General features: G+C 39.2%; 1 protein-coding gene across 1 annotated transcript in view; it reads left to right on the forward strand.

Moving 5' to 3' along the window:
• The first annotated feature begins 6,378 nt into the window (after positions 1-6,378).
• The window catches only part of LOC138363430 (sericin-2-like), an 11,538-nt gene continuing 6,360 nt past the window's right edge, over positions 6,379-11,556 (forward strand). Inside the window, exon 1 of the mRNA XM_069322578.1 lies at positions 6,379-6,501. Coding sequence (XP_069178679.1) covers positions 6,379-6,501 — 123 coding nt within the window. The remainder of the gene's footprint in view (positions 6,502-11,556) is intronic.

Consider the following 11,556-nt stretch of genomic DNA (forward strand, 5'->3'; position numbering starts at 1 on the left):
TCATTATAGCATTTCGTTAATATTTGTGTGCATGTGGATGTGTTTTGCTGATGTACATAGGTACTCACCTAGGTGTACTCACCTAGATGTGCTTACGGGGGTTGAGCAATGGCTCTTTGGTCCCGCCTCTCAACTGTCAATCAACCGATGTACAGATTCCTCAGCCTATTGGGCTCAATCAACTCTTCATTTGAAACTGTGTATGGAGTCAGCCTCCACCACATCACTACTTAATGCATTCCATATGTTAACTACTCTGCCACTGAAAAATTATTTCTAATGTCGCTGTGGCTCATCTGGGTACTAAGTTTCCACCTGTGTCCCCTTGTTCGTCTTCCTCCGGTGTTAAAGAGTTTGTCTTTGTCCACCCTGTCAATTCCCCTGAGAATTTTGTAGGTGGTTATCATGTCTCCCCTTACTCTTCTGTTTTCCAGGGATGTGGGGTTCTGCTCTCATAGCCTTTCCTCTTAGCTCATATCTCTCAGTTCCGGGACCAGTCTGGTGGCATACCTCTGACTCTTCTCTAACTTTGTCTTGTGTTTAACTAGGTATGGACGCCAAGCTGGAACTTCATACTCCAGGATTGGTCTTACATAAGTGTTATACAGGGTCCTGATCGATTCCTTACACAAGTTTCTAAAGGCAATTCTTATGTTAGCCATCCTAGCATATGCCGCTGATGATACGAGGTCGCGGTCATGATATGAGGTACGTGGTCTTGAGTGCGTGTGCGTGTGGGTGCACGCTAAAGCAAGTGCTGATCTGCTGGGGAAAAAAAGTCAATTTCGTCGATGATATATGGGTTTGACTTTAGAACTGCCTCATATTTCTCCGGCAAGAAAATTTTTACGACATTTCCAGAGAATTATTTATCATTCTCACGCAGTTCATAACTCAGGAACCACCAGAACTTAAACTTCTTCAAAATTCTTTAATTCATTCTCTTCGTTACCAGCAATTTTTTTCCTTCATCCCTTGCGCAAATCTACAACTCTTTTCATCTCTAGTACTAAGCAGCTTCGTTTCTCTTCATCTCTTCCTTCAATTTTCAAAATGTCTCTCATTTGCTCATGTCTAACACCTCTATTAATATCTGACACCTCTCTTAATATCTAACAGCTATCTTAATCGCTTGTACCACTCTCTAACATTTGTCCTCATGTATGTCTCTAACACATTACTTGCACTTGTCTTTAACACTTCTCTTGATTACTTGCACCTTTCTCTAACACTTGCCTTCATTACTTGCACCTTTCTCTAACACTTGCCTTCATTACTTGCCCCTGTCTCTAACACTTGCCTTCATTACTTACACCTGTCTCTAATCGCCAATCTTGCGTCAAAAATCGTTTTCCTAATCTTTGGCATCACATTTCAACACTGTTCTCTCTCATTCATTGCGCAAATCTCAATCACTTATTCTCATCTCTTGCGTTCATCTCCTATTTTTCTCTCCAATCTTTCACAACTTTCCAGCCCCCTCATTGTCCTCTCAGCTTCCAATTTAATCTAAACGAAACATGCGCAATAGTAATGCTCAGTGGATTAATTTGAATTCTTAAAAGCCACTTCTTTATTTGATGGTATTTCCCCCTGGTGCTGGGCCAGAGGCTCTTCAGGGAGGTTGTCTGGACAATAATGCAGGCAGGCGGACGGTTGCAGCTGCCCTCATGAGAAAGTATATTCATTGTATTGCAAGTAACATTGCAGCTGAAATTATTTATATGTTTTAATGATGTTATTATTTATATATTTAATTCAACTTACGTTTTTTTCAACATCATGTGCTAATGAGCGTTGATGCTGTGCCAAGCATTTGAGTTTATGATGGGTTTTGATTCTGGGTTGTTTATGCAACCATGGAGTTTCATGGTTAAGAATGGAGTTCCATCCTTGTCCCAAGCATTGTGGGATAAATGCCTGTTTGTTAGTGTCAACAATGGATTTTGCGTCCTGTCTGTTGATAATGTTCGCAGCAACGAGGTTCCTGAAAGACTTTGAATCTTGTCTGTTGATATTTTTTTACAACAACAGGATTTCTGGTGGATTTTGACGCCTATTCTTTTTTTTGCTTCGAACAATCGGGGATACTAATCGACTTTGATACCGGTCTGTTGACGTTTATGCCAATGGGGAAACTTATGAATATTGACACCTGTCTGGTGAAACATTTGCCGACAACAGGGATAGTGATGAACTCTTATACCTGACAACTGTTGTTCCGGCAAACAATAAAGTTTCAAAGGAGTTTTGATACCGGTGTGTTGAGCAAGCCGCGCTGTCAACTATTGTGTGTGTGTGTCTGTGAGGTCGCTTGTCTGCCAGGAAGTGTGTGTGAGAGTACTTACCTAATTGTACTTAGTTTTGCTTACGGGTGTGCTTACGGTCATATATTTACGTTAATTTTAACCCCAATAAAAAAAATTGACATCATACATAATTAAATGGGTAGCTTTATCATTTCATAAGAAAAAAATTTGAGTAAATATATTAATTCATGAAAGCTTGGCTTATTAGGATAATCGGGCCTATATATAATATATATATATATATATATATATATATATATATATATATATATATATATATATATATATATATATATATATATATATATATATATATATATATATATGTCGGACCTAATAGCCAGAATGCACTTCTCGGCCTACTATGCAAAGCCCGATTTGCCTAATAAGCACAGTTTTCCTGAAATAATATATTTTCTCTAATTTTTTTAGTATGGAATGATAAACCAACCCATTTCATTATGTATGATGTCAATTTTTTTTATTGGAGTTAAAATTAACGTAGATATATGACCGAACCTAACCAACCCCACCTAACCTAACCTAACCAATCTCTATAGGTTAGGTTGGGTTAGGTAGCCTAAAAAGTTAGGTTAGGTTAGGTTAGGTAGGTTAGGTAGTCGAAAAACAATTAATTCATGAAAACTTGGCTTATTAGGCAAATTGGGCCTTGCATCATAGGCTGAGAAGTGCGTTCTGGCTACTAGGTACGACATATATATATATATATATATATATATATATATATATATATATATATATATATATATATATATATATATATATATATATGTATATATATATATATATATATATATATATATATATATATATATATATATATATATATATATATATATGTATATATATATATATATATATATATATATATATATATATATGTATATATATATATATATATATATATATATATATATATATATATATATATATATATATATATATATATATTATTAAATATGACCGAAAAAGTAAGATTAATAATTCTAACACGAATTTTCTCTATCTTTCTTACATTTCTTTTCACTGTTGATGGTAATTCAAAGATCAATTCTCCAAAATTCATTTTTATTTCTAGTCTGACGCGACACTTGAGCGCGTTTCGTAAAACTTATTACATTTTCAAAGACTTTAGTTTACAAACACACAACTGAAACTGAATAGAGCTTACACATCTTCGAGGTTTATATCTACATTTGGGTGAGGGGGATGAGGTGAAAAACGAACTTTCAACAATGGGTATTCAATGGGTATTAAATTCCAACACAAGACAGAACCCGAAACAATGGGTATTAAATTCAAACACAAGACAGAACACGAAACAATGGGTATTGAATGGAAGTAATTGTAGAAAGCCTATTGGTCCATATTTCTTGATGCTTCTATATTGGAGCGGAGTCTTGAAGTGGGTAGAATATAGTTGTGCATTAATTGGCTGTTGATTGCTGGTGTTGACTTCTTGATGTGTAGTGCCTCGCAGACGTCCAGCCGTCTGCTATCACTGTATCTATCGATGATTTCTGTGTTGTTTGCTAGGATTTCTCTGGTGATGGTTTGTTTGTGGGAAGAGATTATATGTTCCTTAATGGAGCCCTGTTGCTTATGCATCGTTAAACGCCTGGAAAGAGATGTTGTTGTCTTGCCTATATACTGGGTTTTTTGAGGCTTACAGTCCCCAAGAGGGTATTTGAAGGCATAGACGACGTTGGTTTCTTTTAAAGCGTTCTGCTTTGTGTCTGGAGAGTTTCTCATGAGTAGGCTAGCCGTTTTTCTGGTTTTATAGTAAATCGTCAGTTGTATCTTCTGATTTTTGTCTGTAGGGATAACGTTTCTACTGACAATATCTTTCAGGACCCTTTCCTCCGTTTTATGGGCTGTGGAAAAGAAGTTCCTGTAAATTAGTCTAATAGGGGGTATAGGTGTTGTGTTAGTTGTCTCTTCAGAGGTTGCATGGCGTTTCACTTTCCTTCTTATGATGTCTTACACGAAACCATTGGAGAAGCCGTTGTTGACTAGGACCTGCCTTACCCTACTGAGTTCTTCGTCGACTTGCTTCCATTCTGAGCTGTGGCTGAGGGCACGGTCGACATAAGCGTTAACAATACTCCTCTTGTACCTGTCCGGGCAGTCACTGTTGGCATTCAGGCACATTCCTATGTTTGTTTCCTTAGTGTAGACTGCAGTGTGGAAAACTCCGCTCCTTTCCATGACTGTTACATCTAGAAAGGGCAGCTTCCCATCCTTTTCCATCTCGTAAGTGAAAGGCAACACAGAATTCTGCTCAAATGCCTCCTTCAGCTTCTGCAGATGTCTGACATCAGGTACCTGTGTAAAAATGTCGTCAACATACCTGCAGTATATGGCCGGTTTCAAGTTCATGTCGACTAAGACTTTTCGCTCGATGCTACACATGTAGACGTTTGCAAACAGGACACCTAGGGGAGAACCCATGGCGACCCCATCTACTTGCTTATATATGTGTCCATCCGGGCTCCTGCCAAAGATTATTGGGGAATATAAACCTGGAAATGCGTATGGAAATGTCAAGACACACAAGCCTGGAAACCCACTTCGTCCAATCATCAGCCAGATACCCACACCCACGTACAGACTGGCAAAACGACTCAACGGCTTGCTGACTCCTTATGTCCCTTGCGCTTTCAGCCTGAAGTCTCCAAAGGAATTTGTTGACTTGCTGCGGGGAACACGGGCCACAGGGATAAGAGCCTCGTTGGACGTAGAATCTCTGTTTACCAACGTACCTGTGGATGAAACAATCGGGATGATAGCCGACAGAGTGTACCGTGATGCGGCCTGTACTCCTCTTGACATACCAGGAAACAGTCTGAGGAAACTACTCCAAGCTTGTACTAAGGAGGCACCCTTCTTGAGCCCGGATGGACACATGTATAAGCAAGTAGATGGGGTCGCCATGGGTTCTCCCCTAGGTGTCCTGTTTGCAAACTTCTACATGGGTACCATCGAGCGAAAAGTCTTAGTCGACATGAACTTGAAACCGGCCATATACTGCAGGTATGTTGACGACATTTTTTGTTGACAACAGCACCATACTGTTCCCCGAGCTCAAAGCGGCAGCTAAGAGCCTTCGCGAGAATAAGGAGATAGTCGTCAGGAGAGGTGACAAGTCACCAATATATGTTATTCTTAAAAAAAACGAAAATCTGTCAAAAATGAACCTCATACTCTCCGACCAAACTAAATTCTAAAGAGTAACGAAGGACACTACAGCCGAATTGGAAACATAGTTAAACAGATTGATTGAAACTGTGAACGCCAAGAAATTCGGACTCCACCTGCCAAAGGGTATTGGGGAATACTAACTTGGTTATGTGTATGAGAATGTCAAAACCCCCAAGCCTGGAAACTCACTTCGGCCAATCATCAGCCAGATACCCACACCCACATACAGTCTGGCTAAGCGACTCAACTGCTTGCTGACACCTTACGTACCTTGTGCTTTCAGCCTGAAGTCCCCATAGGAATTTGTTCATTTATTGCGGGAAACACGGGCCGCGGGAATAAGAACCTCGTTGGATGAAGTGTCACTGTTTATCAACGTACGTGTGGATGAAACAATCGGGATGATAGCCGATAGAGTGTATCGTGATCAGGTTTTTACTCCTCTTGCCATACCAGAAAACATACTAAGGAAGGTACTCCAAGCCTGCACTAAAGAGGCACCCTTCATGAGTCCAGATGGGCACATGTATAAGCAAGTTAATGTGTTCGCCATGGGTTCTCCCCTAGGTATCCTGTTTGCACACTTTTACATGGGTACCATCGAGCAGTTCTTAGATGACATGGACTTGAAACCCGCCATATACTGCAGGTATGTTGACGACATTTTTATTCAAGTACCTGATGTCAGACGTCTGCAGCAGCTAAACGAGGTATTCAAGAAAAATTCTGTGTTGAGTTTCACGTACAAGATGGAGAAGGATGGGAAGCTGCCTTTTCTAGATGTAACAGTCACGGAAAGGAACGGAGGCTTCCACACTGCAGGCTACACTAAGGAACAAGCATAGGAATGTGCCTCAATGCCAATAGTGACTGTCCAGACAGGTACAAGAGGAGTGCTGTCAACGCTTACGTTGACCGGGCTCTCAACCACAGCTCAGGATGGAAGCATGTCGACGAAGAACTCTATAGGGTAAGGCAGGTCCTAGTCAACAATGGCTTCTCTAACGGTTTTGTTGGAGACGTCATAAAAAGAAAGGTGAAACGCTCTGCAACTTCCAAAGAGTCAACTAACACAAAACTTATACCGCCTATTAGACTGTTTTACAGGAACTTCTTTTCGATGGTTAATAAAATGGAGGAAAGCGTCCTGAAAGACATTATTGATAGGAACTTTATCCCCTACAGAAAAAGTCAGAAAATACAATTGACAATTTATTACAAAAACAAAAAAAACGGCCAACCTACTCATGAAAAACTCCCTCGACACCAAACAGAACGCCCTGAAGGAAACCAACATCGTCTATGCCTTCACATGCACACTTGGGGACTGTAAGCCCCGAAGAACTCAGTATATAGGCAAGACAACAACGTCTCTTCCTAGGCGATTAACTATGCAGAAACAACAGGGCACCATCAAGGAACATATAATCTCTTTTCACAACCAGACCATCACCAGAAAAATCTTAACAAGCAACACAGAAATCATCGATAAAGACGGCGGTATTAGGAGACTCGACATCAGCCAGGCACTACACATCAAAAAGTTAACACCAGCAATCAACAGTCAATTAATGCACAACTATATTCTACCCACTTCAAGACCCCAAACCAACACAGAAGCAGCAAGAGGAAGTATGAGCCAATAGGCTTTCTGCAGATACTTGCATTCTTATGTTTTCATATCCAAGTTATACCCATTGATTTGTGTTCTGTCATATCTTTGTCACCTCACCCAAAACTTTTGTGCCATATCACCTCACCCAACACGAGTAAAAGTATGAATGTATTTTATGTGTAGACTAAGTTTTTTTAAAATGTAATAAGCATTACAAAATGCGTTCAGGCTTCAGACCAGAAATAAAGAATTAATTTTGGAGAGTTAATTTATCAGTTACCCTCGACAGTGAAGACGAATGTAAGAAATATTGAGAAGATTCGTGTTAGAATTATTAATCTTACCCTTTCGGTCATATTCAACAACATATATATATATATATATATATATATATATATATATATATATATATATATATATATATATATATATATATATATATATATATATATATATATATATATATATATATATATATATATATATATATATATATATATATATATATATATATATATATATATATAAATGTATATATATATATATATATATTATTAAATATGACCGAAAAAGTAAGATTAATAATTCTAACACGAATTTTCTCAATCTTTCGTACATTACGCTTCACTGTTGGAGGTAAATCAAAAATCACTTCTCCAAAATTTTACACAGGTACCTGATGTCAGACATCTGCAGGAGCTGAAGGAGGCATTGGAGCAGAGTTCCGTGCTGCGTTTCACTTACGAGACGGAAAAGGATGGGAAGCTGCCTTTTCTAGATGTAACAGTCATGGAAAAGGGCGGAGGTTTCCACACTGCAGTCTACACAAAGGAAACAAACATAGGAATGTGCCTAAATGCCAACAGCGACTGCCCTGACAGGTACAAGAGGAGTGTTGTTAACGCATACGTCGACCGTGCTCTCAGCCACAGCTCAGAATGGAAGCAAGTCGACGAAGAACTCTGTAGGGTAAGGCAGGTCCTAGTCAATAACGGCTTCTCCAATGGTTTCATCGAAGACATCATAAGAAGGAAAGTGAAAAGCCATGCAACCTCCGAAGAGACAACTAACACAACACCTATACCCCCTATTAGACTATTTTACAGGAACTTCTTTTCCACAGCTCATAAAACAGAGGAAAGGGTCCTGAAAGATATTGTTAATAGAAACGTTATCCCTACAGACAAAAATCAGAGGATACAACTGACGATTTACTATAAAACCAGAAAAACGGCCAGCCTACTCATGAGAAACTCTCCAGACACAAAACAGAACGCTTTAAAAGAGACTAACGTCGTCTATGCCTTCAAATGCCCACTTGGGGACTGTAAGCTCCAAAAAACCCAGTATATAGGCAAGACAACAACATCTCTTTCTAGGCGTTTAACGATGCATAAACAACAGGGCTCCATTAAGGAACATATAATCTCTTCCCATAACCAAACCATCGCCAGAGAAATCCTAGTAAACAACACAGAAATCATCGATAGATACAGCGATAGCAGGCGGCTTGACGTTTGCGAGGCACTACACATCAAGAAGTCAACACCAGCAATCAACAGCCAATTATTGCACAACTATATTCTACCCACCTCAAGACTCCGCTCCAATATAGAAGCATCAAGAAATATGGACCAATAGGCTTTCTACAAACACTTCTATTCAATACCCATTGTTTCTGTTCTGTCTTGTGTTGATACTTTTAATACCCTATTAATATCCCCTAGTGTTCTGTCTTGTGTTAATGCCACATCACCCTTCCCACCTCACTCAAATGTAATGCCACATCACCTTCCCACCTCACTCAAAATGTAGATATAAAATCAGGGAAACGCAAGTTCTAATCAGTTGTGTATTTGTGAAGTCTTTGAAAATGTAATAAGTTTTACGAAACGCGCCCGTGTCGCGTCAGACTAGAAATAAAAATGAATTTTGGAGAAGTGATTTTTGATTTACCTCCAACAGTGAAGCGTAATGTACAAAAGATTGAGAAAATTCGTGTTAGAATTATTAATCTTACTTTTTCGGTCATATTTAATAATATATGTCTACAGGAAAGACTGCTACCAAAATATACTAATATATATATATATATATATATATATATATATATATATATATATATATATATATATATATATATATATATATATATATATATATATATATATATATATATATATACATATATATATATATATATATATATATATATATATATATATATATATATATATATATATATATATATATATATATATATATATATATTAAGTAATACTACTTTTATCAAATATTTCCTGAAATTGTTGTTTAAATAAAACCACTCTACAGAAAACACCGGTATTACAAAATTCCACACTTGCCCGAAGGAGTTAAGGGAAACCTCTTAGCTTGGCCCGCAGATATCGCTAGTCGTCCCGAGCTTAGCTGCGGCCTTGTTCTAGATAAATATTAAGTGTAATTTAGGGATCCATAAACTGGCTGACTTTTTGCCTGGGAGCCGCGTAATTCTGTGCACACAGCCATGGTTGCAACTTGGGACTTAAGAGCAAAAACCTTGTGGCGGTCCCTCTTGAACTTTACCAGAGAGGCTTGTCAGGAGCTTAAGAGTGAGCACCGAGCCTGACGGATAGGAAGAGAGAGAGAGAGAGAGAGAGAGAGAGAGAGAGAGAGAGAGAGAGAGAGAGAGAGAGAGAGAGAGAGAGAGAGAGACAGAGAGAGACAGAGAGAGCAAACTCTTCGGGAAATCTTCAGAGGAGAAGGATCTGAAAGTCAATGATGACTGTTCTCCAATCTTTACTCATGCTAGAGAGGAAATGCCAACTGCTATGATGGTCATTAATTACATAATCTCAGCAATAACTCCCAGGGGTAGGCGATGTATGGTTACATTTGCAGCTGAGAATATATACGTGATGATAATAACTAGACTGCATGATACTACAACTTGGGCTGGCATGCAGAGAAGTGGCTAGAACCTTGTACTCAGTGAAGTGAAGATGCTGGGGGATGTTGGGTGTTTCTTCAGTGACCACGACGAACCACTTGTGGAATCTAGTGAGCAAGACAGTCAAGAATCTTACAGACCTGAGGTGCATCTCGTACCATCTCGACGGCAGTGGTTGAAACATCTTATATGACTCCAAAGAGCACTTCTATCTTGTATTTTCACTGCCCTCCTGGATGGCTTACTCCTCATCATCACATGTCAAGAGTTCCGGGTAATGTACAGAACAAGGCGGGAACACTAATTATTAATCATGTCTCGTTCTGTTGCTGTGTATAATGTTCGAAAGGTTCCTTCCGCTTGGTCCAACTTCGTTAACAACCAGAAGTTGTCATCCACAGCACGAGGAGCTCAGCAATGAACAACCTCATGCTGGCTGTGCCATTCTCATGAGCATCAACCCCTGAGTGATTCCTTCATTCTTACGTTGACCATTTAATGTTCTCTCAGCATGCAGATAAACGTGAAATCGACGGACCATATCAAGGCCCTGGCACAGAGTGTGGGCCAAACACATCGTGCACCTAACATGATTAAATAGAGTTTATTTGTTAAGGTGAACCTAATAAGATGTTCATTAAATACATCAGTTTCAAGGGTCACTCTCATCTGACTGTGAGGGGGTCAGATGAGCTCACGTATGACAACAACACTGGGTTAACTGTTTCATTGGAAGCATTTGAACCAGTCCTACTGAATCCTACTCGCAGTCTAGAAGAAAAAGAGAGAGTGAGGGAAAGACGGAGACTAAGAGAGACAGGCAGACTGTAACAGCCATGTCAGGCCCTCTTTTCCTCTCTTCCTCTCCTCCTGTTTTCCCTCCTTCTCTCCCCCCCCCCCCGCTGTTCCCTTCCTCCCCCTTCTCTCCCCACTCTTCTCCTTCCCTTCTTACTGATCTGGTACGTCTCGACTCACAGCTAGGGCTCAGTTGGGAGACATATACTAATGGCTTCCTCCTCTGGACAGTCGCAAGGGCAGGTTTACTGCCGTATCGAATTACAGGATAGGTCTGTCACGTCTCCCCCTCTGTAGCCAGAGTCAGCACATACTGCAGTCCCTTAAATAAACCATCACAATGTATGTCGGAAGTAGCTTGTAATATTTAATGGAATGTAATTTTTGCCAACGATAATGACTCTTGTATAAAATTTTTGTGGATCCCATCCCATGTTTTAGTTGGAAAACATGACTTTGTAGATCGATTGGCCAATGAGGCTTGCAGGAAAGAAAACATGGATTATGACTTTGGACTATCTAATGAAATTATTATAAACATACAAATTAAAGACATTAATTCAGATTTAGAAAAACTAAGAAATGCCCAGAGACCTGAAAGCTGCAGTATTAAAAGTTATGACAAGTTTTGTAATAATAAGTATTTGTATGGTCAGCACAGTAAC

The sequence above is a fragment of the Procambarus clarkii genome, chromosome 1 (genome assembly GCF_040958095.1).
Source record: "Procambarus clarkii isolate CNS0578487 chromosome 1, FALCON_Pclarkii_2.0, whole genome shotgun sequence".
Classification (NCBI taxonomy): domain Eukaryota; kingdom Metazoa; phylum Arthropoda; class Malacostraca; order Decapoda; family Cambaridae; genus Procambarus; species Procambarus clarkii.